This window comes from Glycine max, chromosome 3 (assembly GCF_000004515.6).
Source record: "Glycine max cultivar Williams 82 chromosome 3, Glycine_max_v4.0, whole genome shotgun sequence".
Classification (NCBI taxonomy): Eukaryota; Viridiplantae; Streptophyta; class Magnoliopsida; order Fabales; family Fabaceae; genus Glycine; species Glycine max.
The window spans coordinates 4,690,542-4,707,313 of record NC_016090.4 but is presented as its reverse complement, the minus strand read 5'-3'; the positions used below and the strand labels follow the sequence as shown (position 1 = coordinate 4,707,313).

Here is a 16,772-nt window from a genome sequence, read left to right as displayed (position 1 = left end):
CCTTTTTTTCTGATGGGAATTAATTAATTAACATTGGTTTTTGAAGTGCTTGTTAATTACAGGCACCATGGAGTAAAGAGTGGGGCTTTTGTTTCTGATTTTGTTGGGTGCTGATTGGGCTTGTCATGCAAGAGAGGTAGCAATAATCTCTGGTAACAATTGTTAAATTGACATTTTTCTCATCTTTTTGCTTTTAAATTTAATTATCGTGCTAAGTGAGATGGATATAACGTAGTTACAACCTCACACCAAATTTACTGTACCATAATAAAGTGTACCTGGTTCTTGTAGTAATAATATAAACAGTGATGAACCATATACCTTCTAAAACCAAATACCCATACCTGTTTCATATACCTAGTAACTTAGAGATAGAATGCAAGGCTTGTATTATTCACTCTCCTATATATTTATTTACCAAACTTTGGTGGAAATTTTAAGGAGTGACAGATTCATATTAGGTTTTAACCATCAATGGAAAACTGGAAAAAAAGAAAATGCTGACACTAACAACCAGTTATTTGTCAATAGGAAAGGAAGATTGGGCCTGAAGGATGTTGTGGAAAATTTAGTGTCTCTTTGATTTCAGAAGCTTTACTTTTTTTTCCAATACTTAAAAAAATATCATCTTATTTTTTTACCTCATATCATGTTTTGAAGAATGTGTTTTGTTACATAGTACTCATACTTTAATTTGCTTCATGCATCTATATCTGATACCAATATATTGATATATTTCACTGGTACATATATGTGAAGTGACCAAATCTTTAAAAAAATTATGAAAATTAAATATAGTGACATGTAACATAGAAGTAAGTATAATATAGAAATATAAAAAATATTGTTTCTTGATGAACCAAATTTGAAAATTGTTTTGTTTATAGATAATTTCAAGAAAGAAATGAGATTGATCATTGATAGTACCATTCTTATTTGTGAACAATAGGAAAAGATGATCTAAAATTTTTTGATTTTGTTTTTAGTAATGTCTAAGAAGTATGTATGTTCTTCAATTTACCGAATTGCAATTGTATATTTATTATGCTTTTATCAATTCTTACATATCTACATATCTATCATATTTTTAGAATAATCATACCACTATTAATTTATAAGACATGGGATAAGAGATAAGCTGAAATCATCCCATCCTTCAAAAGTTCACTTGGTACACCTTTTCATCCTTCACATTGTACCCAACGAAAAACCTCACAAATAAAAATTCAGCTATTGAGAAAGTGTCAATTTCACATCAATTAAATCAAAAGTTACATTTAGCACTAGTTCAAATTTAAACTTAGATTCATGGGTAGGTACAGTTTCTTCGGACCAATCAACCATATCTGAAAAACAAAAATAAGTTTATCAATGTTGTTACTTAGTACCTGTATCATTATATTTAAGTATTTATCAATGTTGTTACTTAGTACCTGTATCGTTACTTCTTCGAAGCTAGGGGTTAAGCGGCACTCTTCAGTGAATTTGATTTAGATGATATCACAAGTTGCCTTTGATAATTTGTTGATTCTCTGTAGATTCAGTAACATATATACAAGGTCAATTTCCATTTCAGAATCAATTGGATTTAGTAAAACGTAAAAGGAGAAAGACATGAAATGAAACATCCTTGACAGAACTAGTTTTCTAGTTGGTTAGACTTAGAAGATACCTGTTGGTCATCCTTGGTGGCTAAATCCATCTATCGTCAACCTGAATGCCAGGGATGTGGCAAATTTTAGGCCAAATTTGAGGGTGCTTCATGCGGCATTGTTTTTCCAGCAAAGGACATTCCAATATGGTTAATTTTATTAGAGAGACAGGAAGACTTTCTCCAGCCATATTCTCCAGCAAAGGACAATTGCCTATGTATAATATTTGCAGGGATGTGAGATGGAGAAGCCCCGTGCAGTCCAACATCTCCAGATTTGAGAATCCATATAGAAACAGACACGTAAGGGAGGGAGGCAGCAAACCCTCCTTAGGGAAGGACTTGATGCCATCACATCGACCCCCAACAGTGAGATGAGTAAGCATGCCCATGGATGGCCATGCTAGGCCGCTCAGTAGTTTCTCACAATTCTCAATCCAAACTGTTCTCAGGTTAGGTGGCATACCCCGTTTTGGAAAGGACTCAATTTCTGGGCAGTTGAATATGCCGAGATCTTCTAACTTTGGGAGAAGACTACTCATCTCATCAGGCAACGACTTCAACTTGTCAGAGCCCGAAATGCTGAAAGCAATCAAGTTGGGCGCAGGCAATCCTTCTCTCCAGAATGATACAAAGTTGGGGCATTGGTAAATTCTAAAAGAACACAGACTCTTAAATGACTCTGCCCCTGAAACCAAAAGATATTCCATATTTTCACAGTTTTCGATTTCAAGATCTCTGAGATTTGGAAAGGTAACCAATGGAAGAGATGTGAGTGAATCACAACTGCTTTCTATTGACAGGCTTTCCAGTAACTCATGTTTGTGTTGCGTCGGGAATTCCAGTTTTTTAAGATCCTTGATACGCAGAGTCTTCAGTGATTCAGGTAAACGACCACCAGGAAATGACACGGCTGACGAAGAATCCCTTAATGTTAAAGACCGGAGACAAGTTGGTTGGATGTTAGTGATGGCCTCCATCATGGACTCCACCATTGGGCTTCCTTCTACTATTATAATTTCTACCAAGAGAGGAAACGCATGCAGTGCTACTTTATTGCTTTTACTTATCTCCAATCTTTGAATGGCGGGAGCCGTTGGGAGAGAAGAGACAAGCAGCTCACAATTACTAATATCAAGTGTTTCCAGAGCAGGAAGGTGATTCGGCAAACTTCCCTCTAGTTTGGGGCAGTCACGAATGTAAAGATTTTCAAGCACAGGAAAAGCTTCTGAATCGAAGGAACTCCACACCTCCCAACAAGGCATGTTATCAATGGACAGAGATTCAAGGGAGGGAAAGGGCGTCCCAGAACGACAATCTTCATTCTTGTAAAAACCTGCATCAATAGTCTTCAGCCTATTCAATCTTGAAATTTCAAGGAACTTGAGAGAAGGTAGTTGCCCAAGTGAAGGAAGCATACTACAGTTGTCACAATCACTCAAGGCTAGATGTGTCATATTGCAGTAGGAAGAATTTCCCATCCAATCTGGAAATCTGGTTCCTTTATAGCCTTTTATGTGCAACAATTCAATGTTAAAGTGAGGCTGTAACTTGCAAAGCACATCAATTTCAAGTTGGAAGTTGGTACTGTTGTTGTTACATCCAGACCATTCCAGCCGTAAACTATTAATGTGTTTTTTATCCATTATCCTTGCCTCCAACGCTTCATCACTTTGGGAAACATTCTCCAAGTTCCTAATTTCAAGAAGACCACGAAGATTTGAAAGTCCTCCCAATTCTTTGATCCCATTCTCTTTGTGCTTGCCCACAACAAAGAAATCCAGATGTTGTAAATGATTTAATTTACTCATTCCTCTCGGCATCTCTTTTATAGGAGTATAAGCAATACCAAGATGACGCAAGTTAACAAGATTGCACATGTCACTAGGCAACTTAGTCAGTTTGATGCAACCATACAACTTCAAAGTTTGCAGATTGTATAAATTACACAATGACTTTGGCAGTGTTTCTACACTTGAATGAGAGAGATCTAAATAGCGCAGATGGATCAATTTACCTATTGAATCAGGCAAAGAATCCAAACTTCGGAAGTCATGAAATGATAAAACTCTCAAGTACATAAGCTTCGACACTATGATACATTGTGCCTCCTCATTGTTGAATGGAGCAGCTTCAAAATTGATAATGGACAAGAAAGTTCTCAGAAATTTTGCTCTACCGACAACATCAAAGTTGTCCAAGACTGAAGAATTGAATTTGGCAAATGACAAATGACGAGTCTTAGTATTGATCTTTGTTTCTTTCCCAAGTTCTTCTGATCTAAAATAAAAATCTCCACCGACTGATGTTGCTAGATCATGCATGAGGTCATGCATCACAAAACATTTGACATGAGGCCAGCTACTTGAACGTTGGAAAAATGATCTCGAAACCAAATCATCAAAATACTCGTGACCAATCTCTTCTAAAGTCCTACCTTTCCTTGGTTTCTTCAAAAGATCTTCAGCCATCCACAACAAGATTAATTCATTTTTATCAAATTCGTAATCTTGGGGATACAACGAACAATAAACAAAGCACCGTTTTAAATGTGGAGGGAGATAATGATAACTAAGTCTCAGTGCTGGTATAACTTTACACTCACTTTCACAAAGTTCCCAAATGTCACTATTGAGAATATTATACCAATCCCCAATGTCATGCTTTCTTCTCAACATGCCTCCAAGGGACTGTGCTGCTAAAGGCAGTCCATCGCACTTTTTAACAATCTCCTTTCCAATTTTTTCTAGTGTTGTGTTCTCGTTCGATTCCAAGGAAAGACACGCATGGTTCGCAAACACTGACCAACAATCTTCATTCGACAATTGGTTTAGATGATAGGTTTGAACCGTTTGGACTACGGATGCTGTCTTTTCACTGCGGGTTGTTAGAAGAATTTTACTTCTCCTAATAATCCCACATTGAAATGGTTTCTTAAGAAGACTCCAATCAACATAATCCTCTGTCCAAACATCATCCAAAACAATTAGGAATTTTTTATCTTTCAGCTTGTCCATCAATTCAAGATGAAGTAGATTCAGATCATTCAATTTACAAGGCTGTCCAGTAACCGCCTCTATTATAGTTTTTGTGACCTTCAGAACATCAAATTCTTGAGAAACACAAACCCATGCCTTAAAATCAAAATCAAATTTCTCTTTCAAATTCTCATCGTTGTACACCAATTGGGCCAAAGTAGTTTTTCCAACCCCACCCATGCCCACAATAGGAACCACAGACACTTCACTACCGTCACTGTTATCCTCCGACAACAACTTGATTATGGCCTCCTTATCTTTCTCCCTACCATATATATGAGATCCATCTTCCAGAGATGTTGATGGAGCTTTCCATGACAAGTTCTCCACTGCACTCTCTTTCAAATCAAGACTCTCCTTGAGTTTTAAATGAGACTCAAGTGTGACAACTATGTCCTCCAACTTACTAACGATCTTCCTATCGGAAAAACGAGAAAACAAGTCTCTTACCTTGTTTTGGGTGGCAGCTTTGGTGAAAACATGGTCGAGTAAGTCATCGGCTTCATAGACAGCATGTTTGAGATCATTGAGCCAGTGTTTGACATTGGTGTTTGTGATCTGTTTCTTCTCGGCATCATCAAGCACAGCTCCAACCACTCTGAGAGTGGTCTCCAACTTTTGAAGCAACTTCTTGCTAAGCTTCTTTCCAAGGATCAAGTCAACAAACTCAGGTGAAGCCAGCCTGTCGAAAAGCACATCAAGAAAAGCAGAGAGAAAGGCACCACCGACCAGAGCTGCTGCCATGATCTCAAGAACAAAAGATGATCAGAGTAGAAAGACAAAGACAAGGGAATTGGTTGCTATGAACTGATGTGATGAGATTTGGCTAAGTCAACTCTCTTCACTTTCACTCGTTCTTGATAAGGTTTATTTATTTATTATTATTATTATGGTGGTGGGTGACTTATCACGTTGACATGTTGCTTTCTTGATATTTCTATTTTGAATTTAGCTCCTCTAAACTAAAGACTCCAGAGATTTAAAAAGTGATGATATTATTTCTAAAATGGATTATATTTCTAAAATGCTTTAATTAAAGTTAGTGATGGCCAGCTTTCTCGCTTTAAATGTCACCTCACTTTAGACTAGTTTCATTTCTGCTTCCAAACCGTGTGGAGCAGTGGTGTATGTTTTTTTCTTTCATTTCTGAAATTGCTTGCAGGTTTCACAAAACACTGATCCCTTTTCTTTGTGATATGTCTGGATGGCTGTAATGGTCTGTAAGACAAGTTGTATTAAAGCAGATTGTACATGTGTTTGTATGAACGGTACAAAAGTTGATTTCACAAATGTAATTTATATTTGGATATTTTTATTTCAAAAATAAGTTAGTAGTAAAATTGAAAATGAATTTTTTTGGTGTGATCCAAAAGTTACCTAAAAATATTTAACTTAGAATTAGTTCTAAATTTAAAATTTAAAATCAATTCCTCAATGTGAATATTTACTAAATTCATGTTAGTTTATATTTTAACATAATTTTAGAAAATTAAACATAAAATCTGATATACACGATTAAAGTTGTGATAGAGATGCGTTGTTCTAAAAAGATCTAATAACAAATCATGATCTCATAAACAATTGACATTAGTAGTAATAGTTTGTGTTTTTTAATTAAGTAATACAAGATTTAAATCATGATTAATCCTTACATATAGAATAAATAAATATGAGATTAAAAAATATTAAACCAAAACAAAAAGAAGTACTGAACAAATAAAAAGAGAAAGAATTGAACAAAGGAAACATGTTAATTGATCCCTAATAACATAATATTAATGAATTAAAGAGTTCAATATGTCCTTATTTGTACATAAAAAAGAAAAAACGTTTGTAGAAAGAAAAGTGTATGATTTTTTACTAAATAAAATCAATAAAATAAATAAAATAAATAATACACACTAATACAGTAAAGAATATTGTGAAGAAGTTGTAATAATAATAATAATAATAATAATAATATTATAGAGGAAGTGATTAAAGTAATTCCTTTGAAATGGTGTCATCAAAATTATCATTCAATTCAACTCTATTTTTATATGTTATATATCTATTGTAATTATTTTATGTATATTTTTATGAAATTTCTTGGTTTCTGATCATCCTTCATATCTTATCTATACAAAAATGTTATTATTAGTTAAGTAAAAAATATTTAGTGAGATTATCTCAAACAACAATACTAAAATGAGAGAAAAAGAAAATTTAAGTCAAGAAAAAAAAATGGTGAGCAAATGAAAAGGTTTTATCATATTTAAAAAAAGATATATTTTTCTATTATCATATTTAATAAATATAATTTCTATAAAATATATTTTTATTTTAAATCAACATCTATTTTGAGGTATAAGTTTTTATCCATAGTTGAAATGGACTTAATGAACTTCATATTAATTAATGACTATTATGCTGTTAAAATCTCGATCCAATGACTCACACAAATTTAAATTTTCTTTACATATAATATAAATAGATATAACTCTAATAATAAAAACTTTTTTTATTTATTTGTTAAAGTCTTGAAGATATTTATCCTCTAACTTATTTTTTCTCCTCACAATTATTTTTATCTTTTGTACTACCAAACAAAACCTTACAAGAGTACTGGCTTAGTAGAATTAAGTATCATCTCTTCTCCTAAATATTTGTTAGAGTCTTGTTAATAAAACAAATCTTATTTTAATTTTTTTAATCAATACTCTGTAAAACAAAGATGAAACACACTTTCTAAAAGTATTCCATTTTATTTATTTTATGAATAAGGAGTATTAAAGTGTATTTCACTAAAAAAAATCAAAATGAAATACAGTACATTTCTTAATAAGATGAAGTGAAAGAAGTGAGAAAATATATATATTTAATTTTCATAAATTTAGTAATAAAAAGAACGGAAAAAAGGGTAAACAATCATTTTTGCTCCTGAATATATAGACCGCTGACAAGTTCGTTATGAAAAGATAGAAAATTTAAATTTTAGTTTCCAAAAGTGAAAAAAGTGCAACAAATTCATTATCTATTAACTTCCATTCGTTACTTTTAATGAAAGAGCAAATGTAACACATGCACGGACGAATTTGTCAGTGCTCAACACATTCAGGGACGAAAATGATTATTTATCCAAAATATAATTTAATCTTCATTTTTCCCTTTTTTTAATCGTTGCAAGCACAATTGTGAAACCCAGTTTGGCTCAGCCATTTGGACCAATCCAACTGAGACCCGGTGGCCTAACCGAACCAGTTCCACTATTGGATCGGTCATGCAATTGACACTGGATGACCCAACCAAACTTGGACAGTTAGCCACCAGATCCGATCCCGGTTGGACAGATCCGACCTGAACGGTTTTACAAAAAAAACAATGGACCACCTCTACCGCGTCATTTTGATGTCACATTATTATCAATTATTATATTGGATTTTGAAGTATGCATGAATTTTTCTTGCTCAAATAATGTTAATTATATACTTATATATAATAGATACATATATAATTTTAAATTTTTATAATATATCAAGTCAAACAGTCCAATGACTGGTCTATTAGTTGGACCACTAACCCACTCACCAACTATTTTGATTGGGTCAATGACCGAATTGGGTTTCACAAGTATGCTTGCAAGCATAACATTATAATAAACATTTAAAAAATAGAAAAACAAAACTAAGTTAAAACAATCATAATAATAAACATAATAAATATTTTTTTTAAAGTATTTAGTATAATATTATATTTATAACGATTAAAAAGAAAACAAATTAATAGATAAATAAATTTATCATATTTTTTCATTTTCAAAATTAAAATTTTAATTTCCATCTTTTAAAGACAAACTTATCAATACTCAAGCATGAGAAGAAAATAGTTATTAAAAAATAAAAATGAAAGATCTTTTCTCCTCATTCAATGATTCGAGTCTTACCCGCATGAACCCTAGATTCTGAATCTGGAAAGAGATTCCCGTCCGATCGACATGTAAGGTACGACCACGAATCAATAACTGACACATGTCTTATCATTCGTGCAGCTACCATCTATATATGGAGCACAACACGGGAAGGCGTTAACTGGCTGGTACTGTGAATATTCATTCGCCACATGGCTCCATCTGATTGGATGACTTTGCTACTAGTCACAGGAAGAGCCCGCCTTGTGGTTAGGTGTTGAACGATGTTTGGCATACCATCATTTTCATTGTCCCTAATTCTCACCAATCTCACACCCAAAAGATTTTGTCACATTGTAACAAGGGAGCTGTTACTATGATTTAATAAAGGACCAAAAGGTTTGAACCATAAACTATACAGTATTTTTAACATTTTTAATATACTATTATTATATTTTTATTTAATATTTAAGAATATTTCTATAAGTTAAACCCATGCATTAAGTATAAATTAATTTTATATTATCATTCACTCATATATCATCATGAATATAATTTTTAAGATAATCATCATAATTATTATAGATGATAAAATATTATTGAATGAAGTTTTAAATTTTTATACACTTTTATTATATAACTTATTTTTTCTATTTATTAACAAGACATTACTTATATAACCCCATTTGTTGTCCTATTTCTCACTCCCACATCTAAGTTAACTTTGTTTTTTCTTCCTTGAATGTTTTGTCACCTTGTAACAAGTGGAATTGTTAAGATTTTTAAAAAAGCAAATTGTTTGAATGATAAATTAAATTTCAAACAATTTTAATATACTAATATTATTTTTATTTAATATTTTTAAGTTTTCTTAGTATTTAAGAATATTTATTAACAAGACCTTTTATAGCTATTTTTTTATGGAATGACTACTTTTTTTAGTAATGAGAATTTTGCATTTCTTTTCATTCACTATAATAATAATGATGATATCATGATTAAGCGGTTGAAGTTAGTTATTAGGAGTTATTAGAAGTTAGGTGAATAGTTACTTAGTTATGATAGTTACTTAGTTACTACTAGGAGTTACTAGAAGTTGGTTACTCAAGTTGGTTATTCTCTATATTTGTATAAATAAACCACCTTTGTAATACTTTGATGAATGAATTCGAAAACTATCATTCATTTCTTTCATTCTTGATATGGTATCAGAAGTTTTTGCTTTCGTACCTCTTTCTTCCTATTGAAGTTATTTCTTTTTTCTCTCATGGCCATGGCTGCCATTGATGATTCTAACCCCTTCATTCTTCATTCTTCATTCTTCCTATCATCCTGGCATTGCCTTAGTTTCTCATCCTCTTATCGGTGACAACTACAATTCTTGGAAGAAAGCAATGTGCATGGCTCTTCATGGGAAGAACAAATATGGGTTTGTCGATGGTTCAATTCCTGAACCTAATTTGGGTCACTCCACTCATGCTTTGTGGCATCGCAATGATAGTATCGTTTCTTCCTGGCTCCTTAATTCTTTATCCAAAGAAATGCAAGTCAGTATCTTACATTGTTCTTCTGCCAAAGCAATATGGGATGATCTTCAAGAACGTTTCGAGCAATGAAATGATCCTTTAATTTTTCAACTTAAGCATGAATTGATCACTTTGCAACAAGGTTCCATGTTTGTTTTCTCTTTCTACTCCAAGCTTCGTTCTCTATGGGAGTCATTATCAGAACTGAAGCCCTCACATAGTTGCACATGTGGAGGAATTAAACCTTGGTGCGATTTTGAACAAATGGAGTATGCTATGCAGTTCTTGATGGGGTTGAACGAATCCTTCTCTACTATAAGAGGTCAAATTTTATCCATGGATCCCTTTCCCTCAGTAACTAAGGTTTTTTCCTTAGTTGTTCAAGAAGAAAAGCAAAAGGAAGTTGGTGCTTCCACCTCTGCTAGTGAAGTTTCACATGCTTTTGCCTTGAAGCCTTCTTCTGTTGCACACAATCATCCTACCAATCGCTTCAAAGGATCTTCCAAGAATAGCCCCTTGTGTGCTCATTGTGGTATGCTGGGTCATACTCAAGATCGTTGCTTCAAGTTGCATGGTTATCCTCCAAATTATAAGAGGACTAGTTTTTCCTTAGAAGTCAAGAAACATTCTTCATCTTCTGAACCACCACACAAGGTTGCTCAACAAGTATCTGTTGATATGTCTCACTCACCATCTTCCTCTGGTGACTCGGGTTCCCAGTTTCAACTTACTGCCCAGCAATATATCCAATTGATGAATCTTTTAGAAAGTCATGCTACCAATGTTGTCATCCCTCAAGGTGTTTCTTCTGCCAGTGGTATGATCCTTTCTACATCCACTTCTAATTTTCTTCATGATTGTTGGCTTTTAGATTCTGGTGCCAACATTCATATTTTTTGTTCCCTTCATCATTTTCGATCTTACCAACTTGTTTCTAATAAAACTGTCACTCTGCCTAACAATGATGTTATACCTATCATTGCCATTGGTTCGGTTTGCTTAACCAATACCTTACTCTTGCATAATGTTTCCTACATTCCTAAATTCAAATTCAATTTAATTTCAGTTAGTGCTCTTCTAACCAATCCTAATTTGTCCATTTCTTTTTCCCAAAATGCATTTGATATTTAGGAGAAGCAAGCTTGCAAGAGGATTGGTAAAGGGGCTCTCATCCAAGGCCTTTATTTCTTAGATCTCAAGGACACTCTTGATTGCAAATTTACTTTTCCTGTTATCAATTCCCATACAAATTCCATTCCTTGTAAAAATGCTCATATTTGGCATTCTAGATTTGGTCATATCTCAGACAAAGTTTTCAAACATTTGAATAATAAAGTTGGTTTACACCTTTCTCCTAATTTTTCTTCTTCTAATTGTTCTGTTTGTCCTCTTGCTAAATTTAGAAGATTATCTTTTCCTAACTCTAACCATTTATCTAAATTACCATTTGACTTAATTCATTGTGATATATGGGGTCCCTATGCTCACCCTACCTATGAGGGAAGAAGAATTTTCCTTACATTGGTTGATGATTGCTCAAGATTCATTTGGCTATTTGTGCTTAAGAACAAATTTGAAGCTTCAATCTATCTGCAACAATTTTTCACCATGGTTCAGACTCAGTTTGGTGTATCTATCAAATGCCTCAGGTCTGATAATGCTAAGGAACTTGCCCTCACTCAGTTTTTGGCTTCCATGGGCACTCTTCATCAATTTTCCTGTGTTGAAAGGCCAGAACAAAATTCAGTAGTGGAAAGGAAGCATCAACATCTGCTCAATGTAGCAAGAGCTTTGTTTTTTCAGTCTAAAGTTCCTATCTCATTTTGGGGTGATTGTGTTACCACTGCACGTTTTCTTATCAACAGAACCCCTTCACCATTACTGCAACACTGCTCACCCTACAATATTTTGTTCAAAAAGGAACCTGACTATCATGCCTTAAGAAGTTTTGGTTGTTTAGCATTTGCTTCCACTCTTCCATCATCAAGGAACAAGTTTTCTCCTCGAGTAGTGCCTGTCATTTTTGTTGGCTATCCCCAAGGTTATAAAGGATACAAATTGTATAGCCTAGACACTAAGAAATTTTGTGTCCAGAGATGTTGTCTTTCATGAATCCATTTTTCCTTTTCAAACCATTTCACAGTCTCAAGTCATTCTGGATCCTTTACTTGATTTGGTTATTCCCATTCCCATAACTAATACCTTACCTAACCCTGACCAGACTAGTAGCCAATCACCACAACCAAATAATCACTTTAACCATGAACCAACTGATTCATTCTCAATCCCTGGCTCAGATCATCCTCACACTTTTCCCTCTGTCATCTTAAGAAGGAGTACACGCCACTCTAAGCATCCCTTATACTTGTCTGATTATGTAATATCACAATCTCAGGCTGCATATCCCATCCAACATCATTGTTCCCTATTGCCTCTTAGCCCTCCTTACAGAACTTTCATTAATCACATTTCCTCTGTCTATGAACCTTATTTCTACCATCAACTTGTTCCTTATCCTGAATGGCGTCGAGCAATGCACGAGGAAATCCAAGCTCTTGAAGCAAATTCCACTTGGACACTTGTTCCATTACCACCTGGTAAGCATTGTATAGGATGTCGATGGGTGTATAAAGTTAAATACAAAATGGATGGCTCTGTAGATAGATACAAAGCTCGATTGGTTGCCAAAGGTTATACACAACAAGTTGGGATTGATTTCTCTGATACATTCTCTTCAGTAGCCAAACTTACCACTGTAAGAGTTCTACTTTGTGTTGTTGCTATTAGAAACTGGTGCCTTCTACAATTGGATGTTAACAATGCTTTTTTGAATGGTGATTTGTTTAAAGAAGTTTATATGGAACTTCCCAAGGGATACAAGTCATCCAATCCTTCATTGGTATGCAAATTGAACAAATCATTATATGGCCTAAAACAAGCCTCTAGACAATGATTCTGTAAGTTCTCCACTACTCTTCTTAGTCATGGATTCCATCAATCCAAACATGATTACTCCCTTTTTACCATTGGCTCAAGCAATTCCTTAGTCATTTTACTAATATATGTAGATGACATCATCCTGTCAGGGCCCAATATTGCCACTGTACAAGCTGTTCAGACCAAATTACAGTCTTTGTTTCAATTGAAGATCCTTGGCCCTTTGAAATATTTTCTTGGCTTAGAAATAGCCAAATCCAACAGAGGTATCTCACTATCCCAGCGAAAGTATGCTCTATCTCTTTTGGAAGATACATGTTTCTTGGCCTACAAACCTTCCAATTTACCAATGGATCCCAATCTGAAACTCAATCTTCATGATGGAGACTTACTCCCTGATCCATCAATGTACAAAAGATTAATTGTAGATTGCTTTATTTGACCATCTCACAACCTGATATCATCTTTGCTGTGAATCGATTAAGTCAGTTTATGAAAGCACCTAGAGTTCCTCACCTACATGTTGTTCATCATCTTCTGCAGTATATCAAATCTGCTCCTGGACAATGTTTGTTTTTCCCTGCTCAGAACTCTCTCAACCTCACTGCCTTTGCGGATACTGATTGGGCCGGGCCAGTTGTGTTGATACCAGAAGATCCACTTCTGGCTTTTGTGTCTTTTTGGGAAACAACCTTTTTTCTTGGCATTCTAAGAAACAACCCACTGTTTCAAAATCATCCACTGAAGCTGAATATCGTGTCTTGTCTTCTGTTACTAGTGAAATTGTTTGGTTAAGCAAGTTACTTCTTCACTTTGAAGTTGATGTGCCCTCTATGATGTTATTTTGTGATAATAAATCTGCTATAAGTCTTGCTTCAAACCCTGCTCATCGTGAACGATCCAAGCACATTGACATTGATCATCTCATTAAAGAATATGTTTAGTCCAAAGTAGTCAAGCTTGTCCATGTCAAGAGCCAACACCAGGTTGCAGATGTTTTTACAAAAGCACTTCCAAGCCCGATTTTTGGTAAATTCATTGCCAAGTTGGGAATGATTAACATCTATTCACCAACTTGAGGAGGGTATCATGATAAAGCGGTTGAAGTTAGTTACTAGGAGTTATTAGAAGTTAGGTGAATAGTTACTTAGTTATGATAGTTACTTAGTTACTAGAAGTTAGTTACTAGGAGTTACTAGAAGTTGGTTACTCAAGTTGGTTATTCTCTATATTTGTATAAATAAACCACCTTTGTAATACTTTGATGAATGAATTCGAAAACTATCGTTCATTTCTTTCATTCTTGATAGATGACGATTGAGTTAAGTTCAAGTGAAGCAATTGTATGCATGAGTGCAAATTAGCTTATTTAGTTGACTAGACTTTTCTTATAATTCACAAAGGTTGTTACAGAAATTCAATGTATCTAATTTAAGTATATTAATGCATTAAAATCTATACATATATATATATATATATATATATATATATATATATATATATATATATATATATAAAAGATATATTTGTTCAATTCTTAATTGAAATTGTAAGAGAGATGAAGAACAAATCAAGGTTTTTTTCGTGAATACACTCTTTCTCCTATTTTTTTTTTCAATATACACCACTTTCCAATTTAATTTTTAGTCTACACTACTTTGGACTTTGTGTTTTGATTCACACCACTTTGCAAATGAACGTGGCTAAACTGAGAGCTACAAACTCAAATGAACGTGAATACACACTCTCTCTCCTTTTTGTTTTTTTATTAAATTTAAAATATTATAAAATATAAATATTATATTATATAATTTTTTTAATTGGTTTTAAAATTATTTATTTGTTAAATTAAATTTTATAATTTTGTTTTTTATTTTTTAAAAGAAAATGATATTATTAAATATAATTATTTTTGTTTTATTATTTAATTTACTTAATATATTTTTTAGGTGAGTATTTTTTATTTAAAATCTGAATTTTCTAATATAATTATTTTTAATAAAATTATATTACTAAATATAATTAGTTTGTTTATGTCATTTGATTTAATTAAAAATGATAAAACTTTTTGTTTAACAATTTATTTATAGAAGAACATTATATTGCAATATTAGTAAAATACTTGAACAATTATACTTGGTTAAGGAAAAACTTAAGATGGAGATATGTTAGGACAATTGTTTTTGTTATGACCATGTTGTCGGCAAATTCTACATTTTTTTCTACTTTCCCGTTCATTTTCTTCTTCGTCCATCTAAGTAGGAATGCGAGTTGAAACAGGAAGACTCTTTGTAGTCCTCTTTCTCCTTGGATAAGGACCCCACTGATCTCGTTCATATTCTTGCCACATTGATTCGTGTGGCAGTAAACCAAAGGAGTTCTCGTAGACGAGCAAAATGTGTTGTAAAGTGAATAGCATCGGTGCGTAGTTCATGGGATCAAGATTGACAAATTTATAGGCAGTCATGACATGAGAACACGATAAGTGTTTAGTCTAACATTCACCACAATCACACTTTTGGAATTGTAACATTACTCTAAATCTTCCAGGTGGTCTGGGTATTTGAAGTGGGGATTGAGTCTCTGTTATAATAAAAGTGTGATTGTGTGTGTCGAATTCATTTACAATGTGTGTATTAGATTCTTGCTGACCGTTATTCATTGCATCAAAGACGACTTCAGAATATTGTGAGCCGGGGTTGATCATTGCCTGAGTTTGTCGACCTCTAATAGCAAAGAGTTGTGCGGTCTTAAAATACGTCTCCTCAACCACGATGACACCGACAAATGTCTTGTATTTTTTAACATAGAATTAACAGACTCAGACAAATTGGTAGTCATATATCCCCAATGTTTCCCCTCATCGAAGCATTATACCCAATTTTGTTTAGGTAATTGATCAAGTCATTCAGTTGCACTTGGCTTATTTGCACGGATATCTCCAATATGTCACAAGTGCATCTTCTCAGTGTATGTGTAACCTGTAAATATTCAATCAATTTATTACGTTATAAAATTTGATTGAAAGTAAAGTTTAACGAATAAATAAAATAGATTCTCACCAGCCAGCATAAGTGGTTTCCTTAAATGTTTTCCGTTTGAGTTACCGAGAAGAAAGTTTTGTGCAATGTGGCGCAGGCAAAAGAAATGGGATGTATCCTGAACCCATAAGTTAGTTGGGTTGTTGTAGGCACTTATAATTGAGGGGTGTCTGTCTGAAATAAGAGAAATGTTAATTTGCAGAGTAACATGTCTTCTCAAATTCTTTAGAAAAAACTCCTAAGATGAAGTTGTCTCCCCTTCTACAATGGTGTAGGCAATCGAGAAGATATGATTAGCTTCATCTTGTGTATGGTAGTTATCAATAGTGTGTCAGTATATTTCCCGTAAAACCATGTACCATCTACTTGTACTATAGGTTTGCAATATGCAAAGCCTTTAATGCATGGACTAAATGACCAAAAGACACGTTAAACGTTCTTTTGCCCGGTACAATTTCTCCTTCCTCATACACAGATTCTGTTTGAGCAGCGACCACAATCCCGGGAACACAAGATTACAAAGCTCCCAAAAGTTTTGGCAGTTTGACATATGATTCTTCCTAATTTCCATGAATCATCTCCAACGCTCTTTGCTTTGCTAACCATGTCTTCTTGTAGGATGGGGTATAATTCATGAACATTTTGATCTCTGCAATCAACGTCTTGATGAAGACAGTTGGGTTTGTTTTGACA

The 16,772-nt window shown here is 33.7% G+C and overlaps 1 protein-coding gene across 1 annotated transcript; it reads right to left on the bottom strand.

Moving 5' to 3' along the window:
• Positions 1–1,084: 1,084 nt before the first annotated feature.
• Positions 1,085–5,574, bottom strand: LOC100784015 (putative disease resistance RPP13-like protein 1). The gene is made up of 3 exons (XM_003521954.5): positions 1,673–5,574; positions 1,434–1,532; positions 1,085–1,346 (listed from the first exon to the last, which is right to left on the bottom strand). Exon 1 carries the CDS (start codon positions 5,431–5,433, stop codon positions 1,693–1,695), a length of 3,741 nt encoding a protein of 1,246 aa, XP_003522002.1. The 5' UTR covers positions 5,434–5,574; the 3' UTR covers positions 1,085–1,346; positions 1,434–1,532; positions 1,673–1,692.
• Positions 5,575–16,772: the final 11,198 nt, after the last annotated feature.

What these genes read in the sequence shown, in the direction of transcription:
- LOC100784015 (XM_003521954.5), bottom strand. Translation starts at nt 5,433, where the DNA reads ATGGCAGCAGCTCTGGTCGGTGGTGCCTTTCTCTCTGCTTTTCTTGAT.